This window comes from Bos javanicus, chromosome X, assembly GCF_032452875.1.
Source record: "Bos javanicus breed banteng chromosome X, ARS-OSU_banteng_1.0, whole genome shotgun sequence".
Lineage (NCBI taxonomy): Eukaryota > Metazoa > Chordata > Mammalia > Artiodactyla > Bovidae > Bos > Bos javanicus.
This window is the reverse complement of record NC_083897.1, coordinates 47,842,210-47,860,268: the sequence shown is the minus strand read 5'-3', so window position 1 is coordinate 47,860,268 and position 18,059 is coordinate 47,842,210. Positions and strand designations below refer to the sequence as shown.

At 40.1% G+C, this 18,059-nt stretch overlaps 1 protein-coding gene across 1 annotated transcript; it reads right to left on the bottom strand.

The window, feature by feature from the left end:
* Positions 1 to 13,402: 13,402 nt before the first annotated feature.
* LOC133242571 (large ribosomal subunit protein uL29-like) lies at positions 13,403 to 13,699 on the bottom strand. Its single transcript, XM_061408758.1, has one exon. The coding sequence runs from the start codon at positions 13,697 to 13,699 to the stop codon at positions 13,403 to 13,405; it is 297 nt and encodes a 98-aa protein (XP_061264742.1).
* Between the last annotated feature and the right edge of the window lie 4,360 nt (positions 13,700 to 18,059).

Here is an 18,059-nt window from a genome sequence, read left to right as displayed (position 1 = left end):
AGTGGCAGAGAATTGCTTGCCACCATAATGCAGCACTCAGGGGTCAAGCGACTTCATATCTGAGTTACAATGAGGGATGTACTATGGAGGAAACTTGGTTCATGACCAAGTTTGCACTTTAATGCTGAGGTCATTTCACTTGGGAAGAATCCAAAAATCCCAAACATTTTGTTTGCTGCAATTTTGTGTCCCAGAAGTGCCTGTTTACACTGATTCCATTCAGCCCCATTGAAGGGTTTACCTGCACTGCCCTGATAAATGAACATTGTATTTTCCTTATAGCAAAAATTGAAAAAATTGGAGCAGGGCCCAGCATGGTAACTCCTCCAGTGTTAGAAATAACATACAGAGGTGGTCATCCTAACTCAATAGAAGAACAAACAAGATGTCAAACTGTAGAGATGCAAATAACTGGTCAATTCAGTCCAACAACTGCTCAGTGACTACTCAATTGCAAGTAGATAAAGACTTATTCTTTCTAAAAGCTGTGTTGTTATAGGAGCGTGAAGGGCAACCTGTCTCCTCAAGAGAAATTTCTATCTATTTTTTTCCTAATATATAGTGTTTCTAACATACTCTGTATATTCTTGATAGTTCTTGGTAGTCTACACTTTAAAAATCTTCACAAAAATATGTTTTTTCCCCATAAACTCTGAGATGATAGAAATAGGAGTATTTCTATCCTAAAGAAATAGGGTATTTCTTCACTCTGCCATTTTTTCCGTTATTTCTATTATTGTCTAGAATGTGATATAAGCTGGAAAAGACTGCAGTACTTTTGAAGTCACAGATCCCTCTCTGACCCTTTCAAAAACATATGAAAATTCTCAAAAACTGAAACAAACATGTTAATCAAAATATCAGAAATGTAACCTATAGTATATATCCTAAATGTCACTGTCCCATACAGGATTGGGAGGTTGCAATCTCTTAGTAACTATATATATATATACACACACACACACACACACACACAGATATAGATTTTATATATATATATATATAATATATGGTAAATATATTTACCAGCATACTCCTGGTTCAAAATTCTCATCTTAAAAAGAGGGGAGGCTGTATCCAGAGAAGAATGCAGCAAAATATTATTTATTAGCTATTTTCTATTGTAATAAAAAAAAAAAGACAGCAAAGAAATGTCTAAGAAAACTGAAGCAAAAAAAAAAAAAAGACACCTGAATGAAGTCAGAACTTCCCTCTTGGTAGTGCTGCTTCAGCAGCCAGTTAGAAAGATGAACACTGTTTCCAGAATATAGTAGCACTGAATTTAATCATATACCATAAAGCCTTCTGATTTCATGTAACAAGCAATCGAATATATACTGCTAGACACGATGTAAAAGAGCATGGAAGGTACATCGAGAGTATATTCAAGAAAAACTGGTGTGAGAAAAGACAACACGTGTAAAAATAAAAAGGGAAAATGGTTCAGGCTTAGGAACATAATTTGAATGTCACAGAAACCAAAGTTGTTACCCTGGGGACAGGGATGCCATTGATAATCAGAAATATTGTTTTCACTTTTCTCAGGACTCAGAAATGAATCATTAGTATGTAAAAGTTAAAAAAAAAAAATGCGTGTCTGACAGACTTGCCACAATCTCATCTTCAGTTTTGCCATTAATACTGAATGTAGATTTATGAGGGCAGAGAAATTAGACTTAGCAAAGCTACAGTGAATTTATTTGTAGGGAAGCTCTGTACTGGATGACTGCTGTGCCATGCTCAGTAGCTCAGTCATGTCCAACTCTTTGTGACCCCATGGACTATAGTCCATCAGGGCTGCTCTGTCCATGGGATTCTCCAGGCAAGAATGCTGGAGTGGTTTGCCATTCCCTTCTCCAGGGGATCTTTCCGACCCAGGGGTCAAACCCAGGTCTCTTGCATCTCCTACACTGGCAGGCAGATTCTTTACCACTGAGCCACCTGGAGGGTAGAGTTAAGAGGGGTTTGGCTCTGTATTTCCTAAAGGAAACTAGAAATTGGCCACGTGGAATTTTCTAGAAGTTGCCTTCATTGTGTGACAAATAATTGTTCTCTGTTTTAAATGCATTTAATATTTTTGAATGAATGGTAGCCTTAGAAATTAAACAGACTATTCCCCCATTTTTTTTAAAAGGAGAATGATATTTCTCTGTCATACACCAACAACAAATACATTTTAGTCATTCAATAGGAACCATACAATGCTCATGAAATTGCAAGGGAAAACAGCAATCTTGCCAAGAACAAACAGAAAGGTAAAATGCCAAGCCTCTCTGCAATTTGTTTTTTCCCCAAGAGCTAGAAGTGTTGGTAGACATGTGTATGCAGGGCCCTGATAATAAGCAAATGAACATGTTTAACCTCTGGGCCAGATGAGCTGTATGGAAGAGTCCTGTCAGATTGTGTCATGTCTAGGGGAAGTCACATAAGATGTCAGTACAAACTAGGCTGGTATCCTTCAAATATTAGATTCACCAGCTTCTAGGAAATGCATTTCCATCTAATTAAGTGACTTTCTTAAAAGAAAAAGAGTAATATAATTCTCTTTCGGTGAGCTATTGTTTTGGGAAATTTACTTCATACAAAGCAAAACTATCAAGTTAGGAAAGATTTATAGAGATAATTTAGACTAGGTTGCTCAATTTGGAAGCCCTAAACTGAGATCCAGGTAAGGGAAATGGTTTCCTCTAGGAAATTGTGCACAAAAGCCAAGACCTACCTGACCAGTGCTGAATCTACATATGCCGTTTACAAAATGTTACAACCAGATGTCCTGAATACCCTTCCAGATTTTCCTCCACTGGAGACTTCCTAATTCTTATTCAAAATACTCCCTGACATTTCCACTGGAGGCATTTCATAAGAAAAGCAGAGTGAATGTTGTAGGTGTGTGCCAAATCACTTTAGTCATGTCCGACTCTTTGTGACTCCACGGACTGTAGCCCGCCAGCCTCCTCTGTCTAGGGGATTCTCTAGGCAAGAATACTGGAGTGGATTGCCATTTTGTTCTCTAGAGGATCTTCCCAACCCAGGGATCGAACTCGTGTCTCTTATGTCTCCTGCGTTGGCAGGTGGTTCTTTACCCCTAGTGCCACCATTATTGTAGAAAATAGTGATAAATACAAAAGAGGTTAAGGTCAGATCAAGGATGATTCAAATTTACCTATGACTTAAACTCGAATTAAAGCCATGTGGACAAAGATGTTTTCTTACAATTTGAACATAAGACTGTGATCATCCCTGTTCTGTCTTGAATAAAGCATATTTTCCTCAGTAGATATATTACCATTTAATAGTCTGTGTGATTAACAGAATGCTAAATTAAAGGAATTCTGTCTGTAATACTATTAATTATTTCTTCATCATGGAAGAATGTCACTGGTAGTCTTATTTTAACCTATGTGTTCCATTCTGCTTTCATATTCAAATGCTACTGCACTAAAGGTTGGAGGAAAAACAGCCTTTCTATAGTAAGAAACAACCTTTCTTGCCATAGAAAGAGTACCTCATTCTGCCACTCACTAGACGGGCAACTTTGGACAAGATAACTTCTCTGAGTTTTAGTTTTTTTCATGCATGAAACATAGTTCACAGAAAGAATTAAGTTGAACTCTATATAATAGTTGAACATGAAAGTTTGGGAGCATTAATCCCTGGCTCAGGAAGATCCCCTGGAGAAGGGAATGGCTACCCACTTCAGTATTCTTGCCTAGAGAACTCCATGAACAGAGGAGCCTGGTGGGCTACAGTCCATGGGGTCACAAAGAGTCAGACATGACTGAGCGACTAACATTTTCACTTATCTATTACCAACCCAGAATTGGTTAGAATGAAATAGAATTAAAATAGAAAATGCTCTTTTTCAGGTTCATAGGCAACTTTTAAACAATGGAGGAGCATAGTAGTAAAACCATGAAGAAAATAATGTAAATTTATCCTGTTCCATAGTCGTGGGTTTACCTGTAGATAATTCCTTCCTGTTTAATATTATATGTGAATTAAGTCTATTAAGCTGGAATAGCCCTCAGTGCTGTATAGAAAGCATATTAGTGGATATTAAAGGCATAAATACATACATACACATACACATAAGTGCACATATACAGGGACTTGCCAAGAGAACTTAGCCAAAAGCTATATTTGGTTTAAACTGTAAAGTGTTTTTTGTCTGTGCCTTTTGATTCTCTTCTTACACCTTCTATAACAGAGGTCATCCTGTTTCTCAGTCAGTAATTGTTGGCCTCAAAGAACAGAAATATATTCAGACAAGCTTAAGTAAAAGGGGGTTTAATAAAAAAACTGCAACCAACAACCTCATGGAAATCCAACAAAGCCCAGTCAGAAAATGAGGAACTGGAAATTTACCTGTTAAATCACAAACCATTGTTCACCCTATCTCCAAAAATCTCTCATCTCTGCCCTTCTGACTCCACTCTTTCTGTCTCAACTTCCTCTGCTTTCCTATGGCACAATTTGGCTAGAGGAGCCATTCAGGTCATTTATCTGCTCATTTTCTAAGTGACTAAAACAATCATTAAAATATATTGTATCTCAAATATTTTATATGAAAAATATTTTCTTGAAGTATAATTGACTTACAATATTATATTAGTGATTTTATATTTTATATACATTACAAAATGACCATCACAATAAATCTAGTTACTATTTGTCACCATACAAATTTATTGACATATTATTGACCATATTCCCTATGCTGTATATTACATCCCCAAGAGTTGGACACAACTGAACAACTGAGCACATGATTTATTTTTTTATTATTGGACATTTGTATCTCAATCTCCTTCATCTATTTTGCTCAGCCTTCTATCACTCTCCCTTCTAGCAAAGACCTATTTCTTCTCCATATCTATGACTCTGTTTCTATATTCTTCTGTTTGTTCATTTATTTTGTTTTTATTTCTTTCATTTTTTATTGAAATATAGTTGCTTTACAATATTGTGAGTTACAACTATACAATGTAGTGATTCACAGTCTTTAAAGGTTATGCTCCACTTATTCAGTTCACTTCAGTCACTCAGTCATGTCCGACTCTTTGCGACCCCATGAATCGCAGCATGACAGGGCTCCCTGTCCATCACCAACTCCCGGAGTTCACTCAGACTTACATCCATCGACTCAGTGATGCCATCCAGCCATCTCACCCTCTGTCGTCCCCTTCTCCTTCTGCTCCCAATCCCTCCCAGCATCAGAGTCTTTTCCAATGAGTCAACTCTTCGCATGAGGTGGCCAAAGTACTGGAGTTTCAGCTTTAGCCTCAGTCCTTCCAAAGAAATCCCAGGGCTGATCTCCTTCAGAATGGACTGGTTGGATCTCCTTGCAGTCCAAGGGACTCTCAAGAGTCTTCTCCAACACCACAGTTCAAAAGCATCAATTCTTCGGCGCTCAGCCTTCTTCACAGTCCAACGCTCACATGCATACATGACCACAGGAAAAACCATAGCCTTGACTAGACGAGCCTTTGTTGGCAAAATAATGTCTCTGCTTTTCAATATGCTATCGAGGTTGGTCATAACTTTTCTTCCAAGCAGTAAGTGTCTTTTAATTTCATGGCTGAAGTCACCATCTGCAGTGTTTTTGGAGCCCAAAAGAATAAAGTCGGACACTGTTTCCACTGTTTCCCCATCTATTTCCCATGAAGTGATGGGACCAGATGCCATGATCTTCATTTGCTGAATGTTGAGCTTTAAGCCAACTTTTTCACTCTCCACTTTCACCTTCATCAAGAGGCTTTTTAGTTCCTCTTCACTTTCTGCCATAAGGGTGGTGTCATCTGCATATCTGAGGTTATTGATATTTCTCCCTGCAATCTTGATTCCAGCTTGTGCTTCTTCCAGCCCAGCATTTCTCATGGTGTACTCTGCATATAAGTTAAATAAGCAGGGTGACAATATAGAGCCTTGATGTACTCCTTTTCCTATTTGGAACCAGTCTGTTGGTCCACGTCCAGTTCTAACTGTTGCTTCCTGACATGCATACAGGTTTCTCAAGAGGCAGGTCAGGTGGTCTGATATTCCCATCTCTTTCAGAATTTTCCACAGTTTATTGTGATCCACACAGTCAAAGGCTTTGACATAGTCAATAAAGCAGAAATAGATGTTTATTCTGGAACTTTCTTGCCTTTTCCATGATCAGTGGATGTTGGCAATTTGATCGCAGGTTCCTCTGCCTTTTCTAAAACCAGCTTGAACATCTGGAAGTTCACGGTTCACGTATTGTTGAAGCCTGGCTTGGAGAATTTTGAGCATTACTTTACTAGCGTGTGAGATGAGTGCAATTGTGAGGTAGTTTGAGCATTCTGTGGCATTGCCTTTCTTTGGGATTGGAATGAAAACTGACCTTTTCCAGTCCTGTGCCCACTTCTGAGTTTTCCAAATTTGTTGGTATATTGAGTGCAGCACTTTCACAGCATCATCTTTCAGGATTTGAAATAGCTCAACTGGAATTCCATCACCTCCACTAGCTTTGTTCATAGTGATGCTTTCTAAGGCCCACTTGACTTCACATTCCAGGATGTCTGGCTCTAGGTGAGTGATCACACCATCATGATTATCTAGGTCATGAAGATCTTTTTTGTACAGTTCTTCTGTGTATTCCTGCCACCTCTTCTTAATATCTTCTGCTTCCGTTAGGTCCATACCATTTCTGTCCTTTATCGAGCCCATCTTTGCATGAAGTGTTCCCTTGGTATCTCTAATTTTCTTGAAGAGATCTCTAGTCTTTCCTATTCTGTTGTTTTCCTCTATTTCTTTGCATTGATCGCTAAGGAAGGCTTTCTTATCTCTTCTTGCTATTCTTTGGAACTCTGCATTCAGATGCTTATATCTTCCTTTTTCTCCTTTGCTTTTCACTTCTCTTCTTTTCACAGCTATTTGTAAGGCCTCCCCAGATAGCCATTTTGCTCTTTTGCATGTCTTTCCCATGGGGATGGTCTTGATCCCTGTCTCCTATACAATGTCATGAATTCTGTCCATAGTTCATCAGGCACCCTATCAGATCTAGTTCCTTAAATCTATTTCTCACTTGCACTGTATAATCATAAAGGTTTTGATTTAGATCATACCTGAATGGTAGTGGTTTTCCCTACTTCTTCAATTTAAGTGTTAATTTAGTGATAAGGAGTTCATGATCTGAGCCACAGTCAGCTCCTGTCTTGCTTTTGTTGACTGTATAGAGCTTCTCCATCTTTGGCTGCAAAGAATATAATTAATCTGATTTAGGTGTTGACCATCTGGTGATGTCCATGTCTAGAGTCTTCTCTTGTGTTGTTGGAAGAGGGTGTTTGCTATGACCAGTGCATTTTCTTGGCAAAACTCTATTAGTCTTTGCCCTGCTTTATTCCGTATTCCAAGACCAAATTTGCCTGTTACTCCAGGTGTTTCTTGACTTCCTACTTTTGCATTCCAGTCCCCTATAATGAAAAGGACATCTTATTTGGGTGTTAGTTCTAAAAGGTCTTGTAGGTCTTCATAGAACCATTCAACTTTAGCTTCTGCAGCGTTACTAGTTGGGGTATAGACTTGGATTACTGTGATATTGAATGGTTTGCCTTGGAAACGAACCGAGGTCATTCTGTTGTTTTTGAGATTGCATCCAAGTACTGCATTTTGGACTCTTTTGTTGACCATGATGGCTACTCCATTTCTTTTGAGGGATTCCTGTCCGCAGTAGTAGATATAATGGTCATCTGAGTTAAATTCACCCATTCCAGTCCATTTTAGTTCACTGATTCCTAGAATGTCGATGTTCACTCTTGCCATCTCTTGTTTGGCCACTTCCAATTTGCCTTGATTCATGGACCTGACATTCCAGGTTCCTATGCAATATTGCTCTTTACAGCATCAGACCTTGCTTCTATCACCAGTCACATCCACAACTGGGTATTGTCTATGCTTTGGCTCCATCCCTTCATTCTTCTGGAGTTATTTCTCCACTGATCTCCAGTAGCATATTGGGAACCTACTGACCTGGGAAGTTCCTCTTTCAGTGTCCTATCATTTTGCCTTTTCATACTGTTCATGTAGTTCTCAAGGCAAGAATACTGAAGTGGTTTGCCATTCCCTTCTCCAGTGGACCACATTCTGTTAAACCTCTCCACCATGACCCGCCCGTCTTGGGTGGCCCCACGGGCATGGCTTAGTTTCAGTGAGTTAGACAAGGCTGTGGTCCTAGTGTGATTAGACTGACTAGTTTTCTGTGAGTATGGTTTCAGTGTGTTTGCCCTCTGATGCCCTCTTGCAACACCTACCGTCTTACTTGGATTTCTCTTACCTTGGACGTGGGGTATCTCTTCACAGCTGCTCCAGCAAAGCACAGCTGCTGCTCCTTACCTTGGATGAGGGGTATCTCCTCACCGTCACCCCTCCTGACCTTGAACATGGGATAGCTCTTCTAGGCCCTCCTGTGCCCACGCAGCCACCCCTCCTTGGATGTGGGGTTGCTCCTTCCGGCCGCTGCCCCTGGCCTCAGGCGTTTGGTAGCTCCTCTCGGCTGCGGCCCCTGACCTCGGACATGGGGTAGCTCTTCCCGGCCGGCTGCCGCCCCTACCTTGGACTGGGGTAGCTCCTCTCCGCCGTTCCTACACCATCACATCCTGGCACCCTCAGGCACTGCCCCTGACCTCAGACGTGGGGTAACTCCTCTTGGCCACTGCCTCTCCACTTATAGTTATTATAAATATTGGCCATATTCCCTGTGTTGTAAAATATATCTTTACAGCATATTTAGTTTTGTTGAAAAGACAGTTGAGAGTCTTACAGGAGTTCCCTTGTACATAACTAGTTGCTTTTCTTTTTCTATTTTTAGGGTCCTCTCTTTAATTTTTGCCATTTTAATTATACTGTGTCTTGATGTGGACCTCTTTAGATTCATCTTATTTGGAGCTCTGTATTCCCCTGACCAGGATGCCTCATTCGTTTCCCAGGTTAGGGAAGTTTTTAACTATTAATTCTTCAAAGAAGTAAGTTCTCTGCCCCTACCTCTCTCTCTTGCCTTCTGAGACCACTGTACTGTAAATATTAGTACTCTTGATGTTGTCCCAGAGGTGTCTTACACTGTTTTCATGTTTTAAAATTCTTTTTTTTCTGTTCAGCTTGAGTGTTTTCCACTACTCTTTCTTCTAGTTTGCTGATTTGTTCTTCTGTATCATCTAATATACTGTTGATTCCTTCTAGTGTACTTTTTCTTCAGTGATTGCATTGTTCAACTTTATTTCATTCATTTTTATATTTCCAAAGTGAAAGTGAAAATGTTAGTCATTCAGTCATGTCTGACTCTTTGGGATCCCATGGACTGTAGCCTGCCAGGCTCCTCTGTCCATGGAATTCTTCAGGCAAGAATAATGGAGTGAGTAGCCATTCCCTTCTCAAGGGGAACTTCCCAATTCAGGGATTGAACTTGGGTCTCCTGCATTGCAGGCAGATTCTTTACCATTTCAGCCACCAGGGAAGCTCTTATATTTCCAAACTCTCTTTTAAACTTCTCACTGTGTTCATTCCATTTGGAATTCATTGAGTAGCCTTTTATGATTATTACCTTGAACTCTTTATCAAGTAGATTATTATTCTTCATTTTGCTTAGTTGTTTTTCTGTGGTTTTATCATATTCCTCTGTCTCCTCATTTTGCTTAGTTCTTTCTATTTTTAAATATTAGGTAGGTCAGTTACAGTTCCTGACTTTGGAGAAATAGCCTTATGTAGCAGACATTTTATGGGGTTCAACAACATACTACCATCTGGTCACCTGAATTATATGCTCTAGTTGTTCCCTTTTGTGGGCTACATGGGCCCTTCTGTTGCAGCAGGGCTGACTGTTATGGATGCACTGGTAGGCATAGCTGGCCCCTGGCCCACTTGGTTGCTAGGCCCTTCTTTACATGGTGGCTGCCAACCCACTGGTGTAGAGCTGGGTCCCAGCATGGCAGAATGCAGGGGTTGGGTGTCCTGAGGCTTGTGCTGGCTTGCTGATGAGTTGGGTCAGGCCCCAGAGTGGCTGCTTGTCCCAGGAAATCCCAGACTGGTTGTCCAGCTCAGAAGGCCCCAGGGGTGGTGACAATCTGCTAGTGGATAAGTAAACCCTGCATACTAATAGGCTAAAAAGATACTCCAAAATAGTGCTTGCCAGTACCAGTGCCCTTATGGTAGAATAGGATCCCCAAAATGGCTGCCACCAGCATCTATGTTCCTAAGGATAGTCCTAATTGCCTCCTACCAACCCAAGAGGCTCTCTAAGATTAGCAAGGGAGTCTGACCAGACTCTTTTCAAACTACTATCTCTGTGTTGGTCTTGGAATGTATGAGATTTTGCATATGCCCTTTAAGAGTAGAGACTGTTTCCGACAGCCCTCTACCTCTCCCATACCTAAGCCACACTGGTCTTCAAAATTACATGTTCTGCAGGCTCATCTCCACAGTGTGCACCCCCAGGCTTGAAAGCTTAACATGTGGCTCAGACCCCTCGCTTCTTGGGGAGAACCTCTGCAATTGTGATTATCCTCCCATTCGTGGGTCGCCTCTTCCAGGAGTGTGAGTCTTGACTATTCCCCATCTACACCACTTCTACCCATTTTTCTGTGGTTCTTTCTTTTTAGCTTTAGTTTTATCATTTATGCTAGTCTTCAGGTCATTCTCATAAACAGTTGTTCTGCAAATAGTTGTAATTTTGGTGTGCCATTGGTAGGAGTTGTTCTCAAGGTCTTCCTACTCCACCACCTTGGTCATGCCTTCCTTTTTTTTTTTTGGATAGCAGAATAAGTGAATAGCTTCTCTCTTCTAGGGCCCAGTACTTGGATTCCACAATTTTTTTCTACCCTCCAGCCCTTTTCTCAAGTATGGTTTGACTTTTATACTTTTGCACTATCTTGCTTGCATAATTTGCATCCATCATTTCTAGTTTGGATTCCTTTAAAGTGGAATGAGAATGAAAAAAGACCTATGCTAGGAAGTGATACGATATTTGAGATTTGCCTCAAAATAATTCTGGTGAAGGAATGGGTGGGTATAGCTTAAGCAAGATTGGACATGTAGGGATAATTATTGAAGCTGGATGATGAGAGCATCCTGTTTAATTATACTATACTCCCTAATTTTAGATATGTTTGAAATTATCCATAAGATAAAGTAAAAAACAAAACATGTGAAGCAATATGAATGTAGAATCTTAATTATTATAATTTCCCCCATCTTCTACTTTTTTCTCACCCACGCCTAATCTGACAGATTTTTTTTAGTGCCCTGCATTTACTGAGTCTTACAAAGGCATTCAGCCTAGATATCATTGAAGCAACAACTCATTTTGCATTCACATTTCATCAGTTTACATAATATTTAATTAAATCATATAATTACATTATTATGTACAACTGGCATAAATAGATTTAGAATCAGTTCAGTTCAGTCGCTCAGTCATGTCCAGCTCTTTGCGACCCCATGAATTGCAGCACGCCAGGCTTCCCTGTCCATCACCAACTCCCGGAGTTCACTCAAACTCATGTCCGTCGAGTCAGTGATGCCATCCAGCCATCTCATCCTCTGTCGTCCCCTTCTCCTCCTGTCCCCAATCCCTCCCAGCATCAGAGTCTTTTCCAATGAGTCAACTCTTCACATGAGGTGGCCAAAGTACTGGAGTTTCAGCTTCAGCATCAGTCCTTCCAATGAACACCCAGGACTTATCTCCTTTAGAATGAACTGGTTGGATCTCCTTGCAGTCCAGGGGACTCTCAAGAGTCTTCTCCAACACCACAGTTCAAAAGCATCCATTCTTCGGCGCTCAGCTTTCTTCACAGTCCAACTCTCACATCCATACATGACCATTGGAAAAACCATAGCCTTGACTAGGTGGACCTTTTTTGGCAAAGTAGTAAACTCAACTAATTTTCAATAAGCATACAACTCAAACTGTTTAAGCAGAAGTATCTGGGCAAACTCAACACTTCTACTCACACTACTTCTAACCACACTACTAACTATAAGCAGTTAGTGTATGGAGCCTATTGGTCCTGGTCCTGAGTGTCAGTTAATCCAGTAAGGTGATTAAGAGGAAGTTCACTAAGAGAATCTATTGTATTTTGTTGTTGTCGCCATTGTTATGTATGTGTTTGCCTTCATTTTTCAAGATTTAATCCTGACTGCAATTAATCTCTCATGATCTTAAACTCAGGACATTTGAAGATTTCATGCTTGCTTTGAATGATCTTCTGGTATGTAATGGAGCAAATGGGACTAAGTTGTTCAGTTACTTATGTTTGGCAAGGATGAGGAGTATATTTCCATATTCTTATTCTTATGCTTTCCTGCTTTCTCACAACTCTCTGATTTGCTCACTTAAAAAGAAATAGAAGTTAAGCCATTTTATTGACATCGGCTTGATTATACTTGCTAAGATTCCTAGTAGCAATATTGAGGAATTAATTAAAATCCTGAGATGAGAGTACCTATCCAGAGAGACAAAGAATGAGTGTGTTAGTAGCCCCCAGCTCTAAGTTTCTGCAATCATTTGTGGAAATACCTTGAGGAAATATGCCAGTTTTTATTTTTCTATGCAGGGTGGCAAAAGGTGATATGACAGACCAATCTTTTTATAATAATAAAACTGTAGGGACCAAAATTCTTTCTCCTCCACCCTCCATGATACCTCATAAAGCTAATTCCATAATGAACTAGTCCCACTGCCCATTGATATTCTTTTATCAAACTTATAGCCATGGATATTGAAAGGAACTGCTTTCCCATCACTTAACCATTTTGGTATGAGTAACTTGTGAATACGCAGGAGCAAGGCAATTTTTTCTTCCATTTTCCATCTCAGGTATGCAGTAACAACATGCATTCTGAGTCACGCAGAGTCCACTCTAAAGAATGTGTGCTGTAAGCTCAGAGGGGCTAATACTCAAATTAGGTTGCTAACAAATGGCAATTTATAATGCTAAAACTAATGAGAGGTCAAAGAACTAAAATATGCAAGGAGTTTTAATTATCCTGTCCTTTGTGATTCCACAAGAATATTTTTAAAGGAACACTATCAGCAGTATTCAACTGATATTTTAAGTTTCATTAAGGTTTACATAACTTGTTACATATTGGGAAATACATTCTTCCTTTCCGAGCAGAGCAAGGACCTAAATCCTTCTCTTTGGGGTTGGAAAAAAAGAACTGTCTTGCTTTGATATTCAACTTATTGAACCCTTTCCTTTACATAGCACTGATGGGAAACATGGAATCTCTTCAAGGAAATCTCTAGATTGGATAGAATAGGAACTGTAGCAAATAAAATAACTACAACTTTTCCGTCCTTATTTCCTATGCCATTTCACTTTTTTTTTTTTAGTCCCTCTCTTTTTTATTTTTTGCCAGTTTGTTTATGTTTTACTGACTGTGATGCTCAGGCCTTGACCACGAACTTCAGCAGTGGAACAACTGTTTCTCCTGCTGCTATTTCTTGTTCTTCAACTCTCCTCATGCTTGTTGAACCTGCAGTATGTGCTTTCTTGGACTGCAGAGGCTTGTACTTCCTGAGGTTCTCTTTTTGAGTCTGATTAACAACAGTGAGAAGTCGGGAAATGAATTTACAAACACCTAGGATCTTGGAGGGCTTGGACGACACACTACTTGTCATTTTGATGATGCCTAGCCTGGGCAGTGCCACTTTCAGGCCACCCAGTTGTTTCAGCAGCTCCATCTTGCCAGAAAGATCTCAAGCCTTAAACTTGGCCATGGCTGCACAAGCTGCTGCCACTGCCTACATTGAGGGAATTTTTTTCGTTTCTTATTGGCACTTCCCTCTGGCACAAGTGGGCTTCCCAGGTGGCTCTAGTGGTAAAGAACCCACTTGCCAATGCAGGAGACATGAGAGATGCAGGTTCTATCCCTAGGTTGGGAAGATCCCCTGGAGAAGAGCATGGCAATCTACTCCAGTATTCTTGCCTGGAGAATCCAATGGACAGAGAAGGCTGGCAGGCTACAGTCCATGGGGGTCACAAAGAGTCAGACACAAAAGAAGTGACTTAGCATGCATGTACTGTCATATGTACATCCACACACACCACCACAACCACCACATGCAACATTTCTGCAGATCAAAATGCCCTTCATCTCTCAGAGCCTACCTTCTTTCTATGTAGTGTTCAAGATGGGTTTGTATATTTATTTATTTGGTTGGAGAGAGGGTGGCAAAACTGATGAACTGAAGAAAGTGACAGTGTCAACTGAATGTGGAACCTTGTTCCTTGGAAGAAAAGCTATGACCAACCTAGACAGCATATTAAAAAGCAGAGACATCACTCTGCCAACAAAGGTCCATCTAGTCAAAGCTATAGTTGTCCCAGTAGTCATGTATGGATGTGAGAGCTAGATCATAAAGAAGCCTGAGCACTGAAAAATTTATGCTTTCGAACTGTGGTATTGAAGAAGACTCTTGAGAGCCCTTGGGCTGCAAAGAGATAAAACCAGTCAATCCTAAAAGAAGTCAATCCTGAATATTCATTGGAAGGACTGATGCTCAAGCTGAAGCTCCAATACTTTGGTCATCTGATGCGAAGAGCCAACTCATTGGAAAAGATCCTGATGCTGGGAAAGATTGAAGGCAGGAGGAGAAGGGGATGACAGAGGATGAGATGGTAGGATGGCATCACCGACTCAATGGACATGGGTTTGAGCAAACTTCGGGATATGGTGAAGGACAGGGAAGCCTGGCATGCTGCAATCCATGGGGTCACAAAGAGTCAGACACGACTGAGTAACTAAACAAGCAAAAATAAAACCGAAAAAAAGCTGCTACCTCTAAAAGCTAGAGAAAAGATCAATTCAGGCATTGGAGATGTTAACAGCAATACACTGTGAACACAGATGGTCTGGAAAGGCTTTTGCTACAAAGAGGGTTAATTGTCCAAAGGTAATGTCTGTCCATCAAGCCAATTTAAGGCCAAAGAATGCATCTGGGCATGGAGTTTTCTTTCATCAATAGCTATGTCGATAAAACAGCAAATGGAACACAAAAAAATCGAGCCCATCCATATCATTAAGGCAGCAAGACAAGTAACCCAGAGCATTGAAGGGTCCGGGTGTTGAACTAATTGCCCTTATTATTGAAAAAAAGTTAAAGCATAAAAGCAAATCCAACAAGGACATTGGGAACAGTGCAAATAACAAAATTTTCTTCCTGAAAGGAAAGAAAACATCTGGAAATTTTGTTAAACTTGTCATCACCATACCCTACCATGTGACATTGTTACACTGCTCTTTTTAAAAGTTAGCCCATTGTTTTATGAGACAGTGTGTATTACTAGCATAAGGGAAAAGAGTGTGAGCCCTAGAGTCAAACTAAATACAGCTCAATACTTATTAGCCACATACTCTTGGTCAGGTTACTTTTTTCTTTCTAAGCCTCAGTATCCTCATTTTGGCAGCAAAAGTCCAGGTTTTAGAGTCAAACTGCCTGGCTTCCAATCCTCTGCTCTACCACTAACTGGAAGGTAACCTTGAGCAAATTGCATAACTTCTCTGTGACTCAGTTTCCCCTTCAATATAATGTTATTGTTGTTCAGTCACTAAGTCATGTCTGACTCTTTGAGACCCCATGGATGGCAGCAGGCCAGGCTCCCTGTCCTTCACTGTCTCTTGGAGTTTGCTCAAATGCATATCCATTGACTCATGATGCTATCCAACCATCTTCATCCTCTATGGCCCCCATCTCCTTTTGCCTTAAGTTTTTCCCAGCATCAGAATCTTTTCCAATGAGTCAACTCTTCATATCAGGTGGCCAAAGCACTGGAGTATTATTGGTCCTTCCAATGAATATTCAGGGTTGATTTCCTTTAGGATTGATTGGTTTGATCTCTTTGCAGTCTGAGGGATTCTCAAGAGTCTTCTCCAATGCCACAGTTCAAAAACATCATTGCCTCAGTGCTCAGCCTTCTTTATGGTCCAGCTCTCACATCCATACACAACTACTGAAAAAACCATAGCTTTTCTTTGCAACCCCATGGACTGCAGCATGCCAAGCCTCCATGTCCATCACCAACTCCCAGAGTTTACCCAAATTCATGTCAACTGAGTCAGTGATGCCATCTAACCATCTCATTCTCTGTCATCCCCTTCTCCTCCCACCTTCAATCTTTCCCAGCATCAGAGTCTTTTCAAATGAGTCAGCTCTTTGCGTCAGGTGACCAAAGTATTGGAGTTTCAGCTTCAGCATCAGTCCTTCCAATGAACACTCAGGACTGATCTCCTTTAGGATGGTCTGGTTGGATCTCCTTGCAGTCCAAGGGACTCTCAAGAGTCTTATACATCACAGCACATCACAGCTTATACATCGCAGCAAAGTGATGTCTCTGCTTTTTAATATGCTCTCTAGGTTTGTCAGGGCTTTCCTTCCAAGGAGCAAGCATCTTTTAAATTCCTGGCTGCAGTCACCATCTGCAGTAATTTTCGGAGCCCAAGAAAATAAAATCTGTCACTGCTTCCACTTTTTCCCCTTCTATTTGCCAGAAAGTGATGGGACTGGATGCCATGATCTTAGTTTTTTGAATGTTGAGTTATGGGCCCCATTGATTATCAGGACCTCACAGGAATTTTGTGAAAATTATATGCATAACAGAACACACATAAAGCACCTCGTAAGAGTTCCATTGATATAAGTCATTATAGTACCTACCTCAGAAGCTTGTATTCATAGTAAGGATGAAATGAGACAATGAATGAAAAGCTTTTAAGCTCGGTATAGTCAGTGTTCAATAAATGCTAGGTTTTGCTCTGTGCTTTCTTTTTCACTTTTCAACTGCCTTTTAAACTTCTAGAAGATGTCTTAATATTTTTTCTTTGTACTATAATATCTAGCACTCTGTTATATGTAAATAAAAGTAACTCAATTATAGCCAAAAGAAAGAATAAAGGAACAAAAGTAGAAACTCAAACATCAGAACCATGGACTCACAAGCCTTGAGAAGATTGGGTTTATTAAAAAGTGATGGTATAGGTCAAACGACATGTCTGATTTTTGGTAAATTATAAATATTAATGAGCATAACAATTTGGCATTTGATTCCTTACGTGTGTCAAGAAGAAAATATATTTTTCCCTCTACCCTTCCAGTTTCTTGGCTGAAACCCCTTGTAATAAAAGACAGATTAACATGAGAAAAACAATTTTAATTACATACATACTAAGTACAATAGTAATGGAGCCCCACAAAGATATGACACTCAAAAGGCAATCAGACAATAGAGGCTTATAAGATCCCCTGGAGAAGGAACTGGAGAAGGCAACCCATTCCAGGATTCTTGCCTGGGAAATCCAATGGACAGAGGAGCCTGACTGGTTGCAGTCCATGTGGTCGCAAAAGAGTCAGACTCAACTCAGCAATTAAACAACAACATATCACCCTGAGGCAAAGAATACAGTATGGGTATGGGATGTTAAAGCAGGGTAGGTGAGTTGTGGGACAATGAGAGCAGTAAATAAAGTTACTCTGCCAGTCAGATAAATTTTTGAGGTGAAAAAAATGACCTCTGAAAATAGCTCTCTCCGTGCTACCAGCCCCTTTTCTAATATAAGTTTCATTTATAAATGTAGATTTCCTTTAAGAAAGGGAAACTCCTACACTGTTTTCAAACTTCTCTTATGTTTGCAGTTTCTCAAGATAATTCTTATGCCACAGAGGCATATTTTGGGGTCGAATTTCATTTGAAAATAGTGATGACTACAATAGATGATTCAGCCAAAAAAAAGAAATGACCCAACTAATGGTGTTACATAGACACAGGTTAGGAGGTAGTTCTCAGACTTGAGACTTCTGTGAATCACCTTTACAAAATTTCATTGTATCAGTATACCACCAAAAAAAATTTCACAATTTGTGTTTTATACACATATCACCTTTACTATTATTTTCTTAACAGTTTTTTTCTTTAACTTAAATTGTGTTGAAAACAGGACAACAAGCCCAAAATGGAGTCACTTATGCCAAGCCCCATGTCACCAAGACTTAATTACAGTTTTGGCCTCTCCCAGAAATGGAATCAAGAACCAATCAGTCATCAGTT